The 12,666-nt window shown below is 44.2% G+C and overlaps 1 protein-coding gene across 2 annotated transcripts in view; it reads left to right on the forward strand.

Annotated features, from left to right (window-relative positions):
• Nucleotides 1–12,666, forward strand: part of LOC143805755 (sodium- and chloride-dependent neutral and basic amino acid transporter B(0+)-like) — a 70,326-nt gene that overhangs the window by 16,514 nt on the left and 41,146 nt on the right. For both annotated transcript variants that reach the window (XM_077285373.1, XM_077285374.1), the window contains exons 3-4: nucleotides 7,947–8,091; nucleotides 12,191–12,322. In XM_077285373.1, the coding sequence (XP_077141488.1) occupies nucleotides 7,947–8,091; nucleotides 12,191–12,322 (277 nt within the window). The remainder of the gene's footprint in view (nucleotides 1–7,946; nucleotides 8,092–12,190; nucleotides 12,323–12,666) is intronic.

Raw genomic sequence — 12,666 nt, forward strand, 5'->3', positions numbered from 1 at the left:
GCCCTGCCGCTGTTTGGAGTATGGCTTGAAGCTGTATGCTATTCCACTCCCTCGGCGTTCCGGCCACCGGTAATGCGCCTCAGTAGGATGTTGCTCCGGTCCTACAGCATGACCCCTACTGGTATTCTCCTTTTTGCTTGCTCTCGTTTCTCACTCAGCACAATCTATCTCGCTTCTAGTCCTTTCTTGGGCACCGCCGCTATGCTGAGCAGGCACGGTCCCGTTACGTTCTTTCTAATGCCAAGCCTCTGTCAGGATCCCACCCCTGACAGAGACCCTACTGTCTCTTCCTCCACAACACCCTCTGCCACCAGGTGTTGCTTCGTTCAATCCAGTCAGCTTTCTCCTCTAACTTCCTGCCTGACCCCCAGTTCACCCACTATGGTGGGGAGTGGCCTAATGAATAGAACCCTTAGCTCCCCCCGGAGGCCCTGCTGTGAAACATATTGGTGTCTGTGATACCTGGTCAGATGAACTCCTTCAGTGCCATCGAACGCACCATGGCTCCCCATAGTGGCGGATCCACAGTACTGCAACGACCAGGACTCTGGGGCGCTGCACTCCCCCCTGGTTAAACACAGTACTCCGGGACTGGGAAGAAAACAACAATACAGGTTAGCAAAAAGACATACAATTTTCGTTGAGTGCAAAACAATAAGTATACTTGAACAGGCTTCCCTTTATGGGAGGTGAGGACACTTTAACGTTACAAACATAATTAAATATCATAGCAACAGGCTACAATTAGCTCTCATTACCCAACCGGGTATTCTACTAGATGCAAACATTATTGACCAATAATTTAACTTTGCCTTTAAGGATATACACTCTTAATCCGCTAAAGACCTTCCTATAATCACATTATAAGGTATTTTAACTTTGCATTCGCCTTCTTTGGAATCTGCAGGACCGCCTGTCCTAACGGCACCAGACCTACTGCCTCTCCTTTCTATTACAGGACCGCCCCGTTCAGCCAGGGCCTTCTGCCTTTTCAACTACTATACACAGTATAGAACATAACTTTTCTTTCAGTTTGAGAACACTGAGCCGGCTCTACTTGGCTCCTAGAAGGACTCATTCACTAACCCCTACGGGTTCACTTTCTGTCCTTAGTAACACATTATTAACTTTCGATGGGGAACGCAGGGTCTACCTTCTATCCCCCCCTTCTTTTTCTTACCAACATTATTAACTATCTTCTTTTCATAACGTTAAACTTGCTCTCTACTATGCATGCTGGACACCACGTCTACCTCTACGGGTCCACTGCATCCTTCCATTACCTTTCACTTTCTTCTTTCCAAAAACATTATCAGCATTTCTTTACATTTAACTAATTGCATACACATAACTTTTACATGTAAACGTTATCATCACTTTTCTTTATCAGCATTATAGCTATTGGCCTTAAAGCATTATCAACAAATGAACATCCCCTTTAAGAGAGGATCAAGTCTTTCTGAGGTAGTTCGTCTTCTCAGACTACCAGTCCATGCTCAACAAAGGTTCCGGTACGGTATCTTCACAAAGAGTCTTTGTTTAAGTAAAACCAGTAGGAAGCTCCTTTAAGAAGGTGCAAACTATTTACAAGCAGTTTGTATCATGCACTGTTCATGATTCAGCAGTTTTTATAACATTGTGGAACAAAAAAAACAAAAATGAAAATGAAAGCAAAAATAAAAAGCAATAGGGATCCCGGGTAAACAAAGGGATCCCTTTAAGAGTTAACCCAGGACGGGTTTTAGCAGCAAAACAGCAAGGAAATAAACAGTTAACTATTTACAGTTTCAGGTTTCCGAGGCTTAGTTGGACGGCTTCCAGGGCTGCACCTGGCACTTAACCCTTCTCGGCCTGGGAAAAGTGAGGTCCAGGGTTACACCCAGTGCTGGACAAACGCCGTTAATCCGTCTTTCATGTATGGTTAAATCATGCGCAGCGATGGAGATCTGCGCAGCTTGAGTAGGGGCATTTGTTGCAGCAGAGGTAGAGGCTGCTGCAAGATCAGTCACTGGAACGGGGTCAGCAGCTGTGGCACCAGCAGTCACGGGAGTGGTGTCAGTTGTCAGGGCAGGGTCGTCCTTCATACCTGCTTCAGATGCGGTCCCTCCGGTGCCGGTCTGCTCCGTCTCCACTGGGGTCTGGAACGCTGGTTGCGGGACCTTGTGCTGCGGCGTTGTCATCTCTGCTCGCAGCATACCCCTTCCCGGCAGCGCCTTGCTTTCCAGCTTCGGAGCGCTGGGACTTCTTTCCTGCTCCGGACCAGATGAGGCTGCCGACAGATGTCCGGTGAGGCTCCTGATGATGGCCTTCTTCCACCCGGCCTCGGTGCTCAGCTGCGTCCGCCGGGGTCGGTCGCCGAGCTCGTCCACTCCGGCCTGCAGGAATTCAGCGTCAGCGGTGGAGGCCTGGTTGCGGTGCCCCTCCGGGTAGCTGGGGGAGTCCTCGGCTCCGACCCCACGCTCCGGCTCCGGGTGGCTCGCCATGGCGTCCTCCATGTCTCTGACTTCTTCTTCCTGGTCCTTTTCCCGCTCTCTCCTTCGTGGGCGGTTTCGTTTTCTCTGTCTCTGCCCACCGTTGAGGATCAGGAGGCAGATCTCGGCTGCTGACGGACACGTCCTCAAGGGGCCGAGATATTTAGACTGGGCGGCCATTGTCTTTTGCGCTCTTCAGCTTGTTCACGCCCACTTCCACGCCCTTCTTCTTCTCCTGCGCTCTCCTTAGCGCTGTAATGGCGGCGGTTTTGGCGGGAACTCCTGGCGGCAAGTGGCAACACACAGTCCTTGTAATAAAGCACAGTCCAAGCACGATAAATCACAGTTCCAAGGCACACATGACCTGATTCTTCAGGCTTAAGTAGATCCTGTTCGTGACGCCAAGTTGGAGCGCCCCCACACCGCCGCAGGGCCTAGGGGTACCCGGAGCCGGGCCTCTGGGTCTCAGTCCTGGGGTTGTCACGGTGGCTAGACCCGGTCCGTGGCCCTGTCTGTCAGTGGGGGACGTCCGGTAGAATAAGTGATGATGATGGTGCAGTAACGGTGATGTAGCGGTGCAGTTGTGGGGTGCAGGTCGCGGTAAATAACGAGGACACCAGGTTGCAGTCTCTTTACCTCTTTACTGGAGATCTCTCAGTCCGCAGTCCAGAATACGGTTCACCAGGCTGCGCAAGTCCGGTCAGTCCGATGGCACTTCCAGAGTTCTCCTCACAGGTGGAAATCAGTGCCCTCCTTCTTAGCGCTATGTGTTGTAGTCCTTCCCTGCTGTGCTCACGGAAAGTACCCCACAACTGTCGTGTCTGTTTCTTAAGTTCCCTCACAACTCGATTCACTGATGTTCTTCTCGTATTCCATCCCTCCCTGTTATTCAGGTTGGAACGGCACCCATTTGTCAGGTAGGCCTGGAGTTCTTCCGGGACCCTAGAGACGCCCCTCTCCCGCAATTGCCCCCCAAGACTTCATAGGTGATATGTGGTAGACAGCCCGCCTTAAACTGACTGCCCTGCCGCTGTTTGGAGTATGGCTTGAAGCTGTATGCTATTCCACTCCCTCGGCGTTCCGGCCACCGGTAATGCGCCTCAGTAGGATGTTGCTCCGGTCCTACAGCATGACCCCTACTGGTATTCTCCTTTTTGCTTGCTCTCGTTTCTCACTCAGCACAATCTATCTCGCTTCTAGTCCTTTCTTGGGCACCGCCGCTATGCTGAGCAGGCACGGTCCCGTTACGTTCTTTCTAATGCCAAGCCTCTGTCAGGATCCCACCCCTGACAGAGACCCTACTGTCTCTTCCTCCACAACACCCTCTGCCACCAGGTGTTGCTTCGTTCAATCCAGTCAGCTTTCTCCTCTAACTTCCTGCCTGACCCCCAGTTCACCCACTATGGTGGGGAGTGGCCTAATGAATAGAACCCTTAGCTCCCCCCGGAGGCCCTGCTGTGAAACATATTGGTGTCTGTGATACCTGGTCAGATGAACTCCTTCAGTGCCATCGAACGCACCATGGCTCCCCATAGTGGCGGATCCACAGTACTGCAACGACCAGGACTCTGGGGCGCTGCACTTCCATAAAAAAGGACATGGAATACTTGCATTTCCCATGAAATAACAACTTTTGAGCATCTCTTCTCATGCCTCTGTATTAGGCTTTTCCTCAGTTACTGTTTTGGTATTGATTAGTGATGAGCGAGTATATTCGTTGCTCGGGTTTTCCCAAGTACGCTCGGGTGATCTCCGAGTATTTGTGACTGCTCGGAGATTTCGTTTTTTTCACCGCAGCTGCATGATTTACAGCTGTTAGACCGCTTGAATACATGTGGGGATTCCCTAGCAACCAGGCAACCCCCACATTTACTCAGGCTGGCTAGCAGCTGTAAATCATGCAGCTGTGTCAACAAAAACTAAGACTTTCTCCTTAAATAACATAATGAATGTAGCAAACAGAACACAACCCTTGGACCTTATGTCTTAGTTGGCAAAGGGAATCTCCAGGCTTTTTTATTGTTATTTAAGAAGATAATGATGGCATTTTAATTACTTGTTTTAAAGTACATTCCCTATGAAAGAGAACCTGCCATACTGACCAAACCATGGGCAGCATGAATCAAAGCTTAGTTCCATAATTGCAGCCAGGTATAATTATCCCCGAAACGCTACGACATTTCAGAGAAAATATGACTGGGAGATTTGGCTGGGTTCCGCTCTAGATGCTTGACAGGTCTCTCACTTTGATAGATCAGATATCAATAAAAGCATAGCACTTGGGGTTGATAGGTACACAAGTAGGACCTTGTACGGAAGTGTGAAGGATATGAAACTTGGCACTCAAATACAATGAAAAAAAAGGATTTTTTTTAACTTAAAGTTAGTAGCGCTGTGGGCCCCACAGATATCCCACAGCCCTACTAACTTTAGGTTAAGCAGTTTCTCTTGGGCAATCTGTGAACTGATGAAGGTCTGATAGTTGGACCAAAATGTTTTTCTCATTCTAGTTTGTATTCATGAAATTAAAAAAAAAAATTCATCATATTTGAGTCCAATGTTTCATATCCTCATCTCGCTGTTGGAGAGATCTGTCAATCACGTGGTTCAGAACAGGTTGTAGGTGGCCGGGGTGGAGTCGGACTATTCTTGTCTCTGCCTATGGTCCCAGGCACGATCTTCTAACTTTATTTTCTCTGAAATGACAGAGCTATGCTCAAGTCTGTGCTTGGCTTTCCCGCCTGTACATTGTCTCTGCTGTGGCCATGTAATATGCTGACAGTGTGTGACATGGCCACAGTGCAATTTATGATTGTACTGAACATTGCACAGTAGTAAGGCAGGGAGCCATGAAGACACTGAACTTCCTAGGTCAATGGGTGCTGTACTGAGAGAGGACTTCTATTGATAGGATGAAAACCGGTTATTTGGCACCAACAACTTTAGAAATATTACCACAACATCAAAAATGTCAGATTAGATTTTCATAAAACATTTTTGTGTCTAGAAAAGTGTTACTTCTTGTGGCTCAGTCAGTTTTGTGTTGACTAGACTGTTGTGCAGCATGTAAGGGATTTCACACTTTTCACCGCCAATAAAGAGGAGAGGACTCATTACTACAAGGTCACAGTTATCAGAATGGGCACTAGTAGTAAAATGAACATAAAGGTGAAGACAGTACGGGAATATGGCCACATGACCAGATAGAAATGTGATGGTTATACAGAGCTGAATCAGAACCAGAAGGTCAGGACCAGAAGGACCCAGATCAGTATAAGGAGGTCAGATCTGAGCATAGTCAAATGGTGTCCTTATCAACAGGCCGGTCAATAAGGAACCAGGGAATCTTGGGAGCGAGACATAAGCAGAATATATATATATATATATATATATATATATATATATATATATATATACCAAATAACCATGAACAGGACCAGATGGAACTGGAACAGAAATTGATCTGTGCAGGAGGACAATCAGGCCTCAGGATTGAATGACAATCGGTAGATGTGATGACATATTGCCATCAACATAATCAGCATCTGTGATTTACCTAGTGAAAATTAGTGAGAGGGCAGGTCCACCTACGGCCAGGCAAATTTACTATAATTTATTTCAGAAATTGGCATAAATTATAGTGCATATCTGTCAACCTATTAAATATTTGCACCAACATATAGAAAAAAAATCTTGAGACCCAATAGGCAAGGCCAAAGATTACATTTTCCTAAAGAACATGTGGCATCACTGTAAATGATGCACCACATAGGAATAAAGAAAAATGACAAAGGGGCCCTGGTAAAATAAATTAATGATATAAAGTTTATTAACAATAAATTACCATACAATAATTAGTTGTACAAAAATAGATAGGGAGGGGTCAGGCTAAAAGACATATTTAGGCCTGTTTCACACGTCAGTGGCTCCGGTACGTGTTGACAGTTTTCTCACGTACCGGAGACACTGACTCACATAGACACATTAAAATCAATATGTCTCTGCACATGTCAGCGTGTTTTCACGGACCGTGTGTCCGTTTGAAAAACACGGAGACATGTCAGTGTTCGTGGGAGCGAACGGATCACACGGACCAATTAAAGTCAATGGGTGCGTGTCAACACGTACCGCACACGGATGCCATCCGTGTGCTGTCTGTGTGCCGACTGAGGACCACACGGACCGTGCAGGAGACTGCGCTAGAGTTAAGCGCTGTCCCCCCTGCGTGTGGTGCTGAAGCCGGCATTCTTTTTTATTTTTTTTGTGTTTAAAATAAAGTTCCTGGTCACCCACCCCCTGTGCGCCCACCCGCTTGCATTAAAATACTCACCCAGCTCCCGCTTAACTCTAGCGCTGTCTCCTGCACGGTCCGTGTGGTCCTCAGTCGGCACACAGGCGGCACATGGCTGCCGCACGTGTGCCACACTGATGTGCCACGTGAGCACACGGACACACGGACATGGATAACTCCGGTACCGGAATTATCTGGACGTGTGAGACTGGCCTTAGGGAAAGAGAGTGCAGATCTGATCTGAACTGATTTTCTGGAGCACATATGGCCAGAGAGTTGCTTCATTTATTTTTGTGATGATAGAACTATAGTAACTTCTCTATTACTACAGTAAATATCTATTGCATTGAGTTTGTCTACCCTAATTTAGAGCATCTGCTTCCAGTGACCCTTGGAAACGCACTTACTGTATACCATGACTGATTGTTATGACTTTTTTGTTAATGATATTGGACGTTGTGTGTGGAAAATTGTGGTGACAATTTTGGTAAAATTTTTTGCCCTTTTCGCTAAGCCGAGTGTATAACAGGTTTGTGTCTGACTGGTGTGAGGTCTCACTGTCAGACCTGAGATAATAATGTTAAATCTATAGTTTGCAGGAAAGATACCGCTAGGTCAAGAAATGCTTTTCAGGGTGTCACTGCATGGCTCATCAAGAGTCTGAGTTATTCACAGTAGAGGATGAATATTTTGCAATAAAAATTGCACTGAAATTCAGATGAGTACTACAGCCAGGTTATGAATATGTATGAGGCCAGCAAAAACTCCCTGCAGCATCTCAGAAAGCATAAAATGATGGGATCTTTCCATCAGTAGGGGTTAGATTCACAGATGGTGTAGACATGCATAAGAGTAAGTTGTAGTGAGAGAACACCATGTTTCACTAGCACTTGGAGAGTAACTACTTGGTGCATGACCATAGAATTTAGAAAGGGCAACAAAGAAGCCACGAAGCTCCATCTTGAGTTGCAGTTGTATGCAGTTTATCCCAGGTGGAGGAGAGAAGCCCTCCTGAGCTAGAGAATCAGCCATTAGATTCAAGGAGGCTAACTGCTGTGTATGGCAATGTTAATTATGCATAGACTGATATCAATATCTACATTTATCATCTACAAGTTATGAAAGAAAAAGTTGTGTTCATGATACTCTCTATTATGTGTTTAATTTTGATATTACTTTCTCAGGACTCTCATGCGAACTCCAATGATGAAAACCCAGAGCGTGGAAATTGGACCCGGAAATCAGACTACTTGCTGTCTATGATTGGCTATGCTGTAGGTTTGGGGAATGTCTGGAGATTTCCCTATCTTGCATACAAGAATGGAGGAGGTAAAGACAATGAACCAAACAGTTGTCATAGAAAAAACTGAAGCAATATATTTAATTAAGGCTAAGGTGAAATTGGCCATACACGTTAGATGGCTGTCGGCCAAATGAAGCTTTGGCCGATCGGTGGCCTACAGCCATCATAGCCAACTCTCCCATGTTGGCTGGCACCTTTCTCCTGGAGAGCAATGTGATCAGTTGTCTGAAATGGGAAATGCACGATTGACATCTCTCCTGGCCATCAGTCGGCTGCTCTCCCTTACACAATAGTCCATCAGCTGAACCCAATCATATAGTTGGGTTCGGCTGACATTACTCTAATGTTCATGAGGGGCCTTAAGTCCTTAATTATTTATCATTAACAAAAGGACCAAATGTTTGTACTAAGGGTGTACTGTCCACAACCTAGACAAGTCAATCCCAGATATGTCAAAGATAATTCAATCACAGATATGTTTTAATAGGTCAATCCTAAATGTCCTCAAGTCAATCCCAGATATGTCCTAAATAAGTCAGACCCAGAGATATGTCCTAGATAAGCAAATCCCAGATTAGTCCTAGATCAGTTAATCCCAGATACGTTCTGGATAAATCAATCCAATTTTTTTCTTACACAAATCAAAAATACAGCACAGAATCAGTCTTATGCGTCATTTACAATTTTCCCACCATTTTGAGCACAAAGGAAATTACATTTTTAAAGTGCAATTTGCTAAGAAAAACAGACACTTAACCAGAACCTATAATGAGAGAGCCACCATTAGCTTAACCATTAACACCTCACTTTATGTTGATTTTTCAATATGTTCTGAATATGTAAGTGAATTATTTCATTGTTGCTTGAGGAACCATTTAGGGAGCTGGTCTTATGTAGACATGACATCTATCTTAACTACTCAGACAACCCCTTCTTAAACCCTGTTTTCCCTTGTGAGATAATACTACTTATATTCACCTCATTGTCGGCATTGGCTCTACCGGGATCGTGTTACATTGTTGGCATTGGCTCTCCCAGGGATAGCATGACATAACAATGTCATGTGATCACTAGGAGAGCCATTGACAACATTGCAATGGCTCTGGCACTGTGGGTGAGTATAGGTTTTGAGAAGGGGTTTTTCAAGTAGTGGCTAAACCCTTAAAAGGTTCCATACAAACCTGACACATCCCCGATAGTGGATGTCAGGGAAGATAAGCATGGTCAATTTCAGGCAGCCATTCCTTTTGTTTGCATTGAGATAAACCGCTGGCAGTGGCTAACTCATGGAGAGCACAGAGGTTCTCGGTAGAGCGATCACTCCTGAATATGGAGGAGCCAGGAGACAACAGCTATGGATAGTGTATAGGGGTCCTAGGCTGATGTACTCAATGTAGACTACCAGATCATCTATAGGGGTCATAATCACATCATCGATTGTAAATGAATGAAAACTGCATTGCCTTCACAAGGAACATGTGGATCTTTGGTAAGGATAGTATGGGATAAATGTTTAAGATCATGTTGGTGGTCTTGATAATGTCCAATCTTGGTATGTACACTAGACTATGTACAGAATATTCAATATTGAAAGAGGTAGTATGTGGAGTATGTGTCATGCACTGCTTGAAGTATTTAATCCTGACAGATGTCCTGAAGCACTGGTCGATAGGTGATGTCTTCTCTTGTTTGTTCACTGCCCGGTTAATAAATGACGTTCTTTACATGTTTACTTTAAACTTTCACAATAAGCATAGGACATTAGATATACTGCAATACACTGATAATAGGCTACGGGACAGGTAGTGTAGATTTATTAGTCTAAGAATAATTAGCGCAACAGTCCGTAAATATTCAATACGGCCATTAATCCACTTTTAATATCCTGCTCATACCTCAAAGCCTGCAACAGACTTACAGAGTTATACCATGCATTCTTATGGCAGACAAAAGATTTCACCAATAGTTACAATGGTTGCCATTTAGGAAAATTTATACCAAGCTCACATTGTGTGCATTGGGATAACATTATTGGCTTCTGTATTATATTTACTTACCAACCACTTTGAATAAACTATAAAAATGTTTACACTTTTACACTTAAAGTGGTCACCCCATCTCATAAATGACTAGGGCAGTGTGTAAATTCATGATCAATGGGGGTATGACCTCTGGTAGATCCACCAGTCTTGCGAATGAAGGGGATGCAGTGCCCAATCAGTGCTTCGCCTCCTCCCCAGGCTTTGCCTGAGCAGACTGTCCCTGCTCATTTCCACCCCAGTGAATAGAGCAGAACTGCAGATCCCAGCAGAGCCAGGTGCCATCATTTTTTCAGAGACCTCTAACTTTCTTTTCCATTCATGGAGCTGGGTGAGGGCTTCTTTTTTGTGCATCGAAGTGATATTTTAGTGAGACCATTTTGAGGATCATATAATGATTTTTTGGGGGAGGAAATTTTGGCATTTTGATTTCTTATTTTGCCATTTAACTTACAGCTTAGATAAATTTACATTTTGATAAATTTGAGGGTTTTGGACACAAAGATACCAAACATTTATTCATAAATTATTTTTGAAAGGGGGAAAAGGGTGATTTGAACTATACATATATATATATTTTTTTTTTTTTACTTTTTTATTTTTGTAGTTGTCCTATATGGCTTGCACTTGTAGTCAAGTCCTTATTGCCTATACAATGTACTGTGCTAAAACAGTATTACCATATACAATGAAACTGTAGTTCCCCTCCATAAAGACTAAGATGGTAGTTACGTGTTCTTCAGCAGTTCTCCAGCTGCCGTGGTAAATGAACCCATCAACCTCTCACAATTGCATAGCGGTAGATCAATGGGAACCAGTCCATCATTTAAATGGTTGAACTACAGAGAACGGAGCAAGATCCGGTTACTGCCGCTACAAACAGATGCCGGCTATGTAACACATCCAGAATCTGCATGGTATGATGCAGGCTCAGCTACTTGGCCGGTTTCAAACAACCTTAATGATCTATAACTAACATGTAGGTCATACAGGTCATCATTTAAAAATATTTTTAATTAGTTTAACATGATGTAAACATAGTAAAAGTTTGATAATTCCTTTTCACAATTTTTCTCGCTCCTCTCTCCTCTTTCATGGGATAGGCTTTGGATTGGTGGATGAGGCATAAGGTTAAAATTATTGTTTTTATTAGGTAAAATTAAAAATATTTTCACATTTCTATGACAGCATAGGTAATATCATAGAACAAAAACATTACAAACATTAGTCAGCTTCATTGGGAGTAGGTTGAAAATATGAAGGCTTTATGGTCCTTTTTATCAGCCAACCATATAGAAACCTTAGCAATACAATACGCCAATATATGTGTATGTATTGTTTTTATTGTGAAGGAACAGATGATTGGCCTTGGGGAGACCAAAACATCCAACACCGCGGAGACACCATCACGTGTTTCTCAACGCAGTGATCCAGAACACTGCCCCCATCCCTTATGGGAAATATGCAAATGCACATAGGATAGCTGCGGAGACACCATGACGTGTTTCTCAACGCAAGCAGTGAATAGCCAGACCTTTCCCCGGGAAGGAGCAACCACGGGAAGGGCAGCATCCAATAAAGGAAAACATCCAATACAGGAAAACCACCTATGCCAAGCATGGTATCCATCCACAGACAGCTGTTTCGGGGTGTTTGCCCCTCATATTTCCCTTGCATATTTCCCATAAGGGATGGGGGCAGTGTTCTGGATCACTGCGTTGAGAAACACGTGATGGTGTCTCCGCGGTGTTGGATGTTTTGGTCTCCCCGAGGCCAATCATCTGTTCCTTCACAGCCTTTTACTAGGCACTGCTCCTAATAGCCAGATTCCTACTCCACACTGATGAGGGGCAAACACCCCGAAACAGCTGTCTGTGGATGGATACCATGCTTGGCATAGGTGGTTTTCCTGTATTGGATGTTTTCCTTTATTGGATGCTGCCCTTCCCGTGGTTGTTCCTTCCCGGGGAAAGGTCTGGCTATTCACTGCTTGCGTTGAGAAACACGTGATGGTGTCTCCGCAGCTATCCTATGTGTATTGTTTTTATTGTCATACATTAGTCTTACAATATATTATATTCTGCAGGGGCTTTTCTCATACCCTACACAATCATGTTGGCATTCACTGGCCTCCCGCTCTTCTTCTTGGAATGCTCCTTGGGACAGTTTTCCAGCTTGGGTCCAGTCAAAGTTTGGCGGATTGCACCAATCTTCCAAGGTATGTAAATATTTGGAGTATTACAGAACAATTGTCCTCGCTCTCTTTTTGGAGGTAGAACATGTATATCTGCGGGGGCTGTATGTAAACCAAAACCAAATTCCTATTGTAACAGCAGGTTGGGGTATATTATAAAACTTAACCTTTATTTCTCCTATAAAATTTCTTTCTAAAGTGCAAAAACTGTGCAGAAAAGTGCTAGTGCGAAAAAAAGTGCAAATAAAATTAATCAGTACCGCCACGATACCATTAAAGTATAAGCATTACCACAGAACGCGTTCTTATTTGCGGTTATTTTGCCTTTATACTTCAATATTCTCAAACAATTTTCAAATGTGATTGGT

The sequence above is a fragment of the Ranitomeya variabilis genome, chromosome 2 (assembly GCF_051348905.1).
Source record: "Ranitomeya variabilis isolate aRanVar5 chromosome 2, aRanVar5.hap1, whole genome shotgun sequence".
Classification (NCBI taxonomy): domain Eukaryota; kingdom Metazoa; phylum Chordata; class Amphibia; order Anura; family Dendrobatidae; genus Ranitomeya; species Ranitomeya variabilis.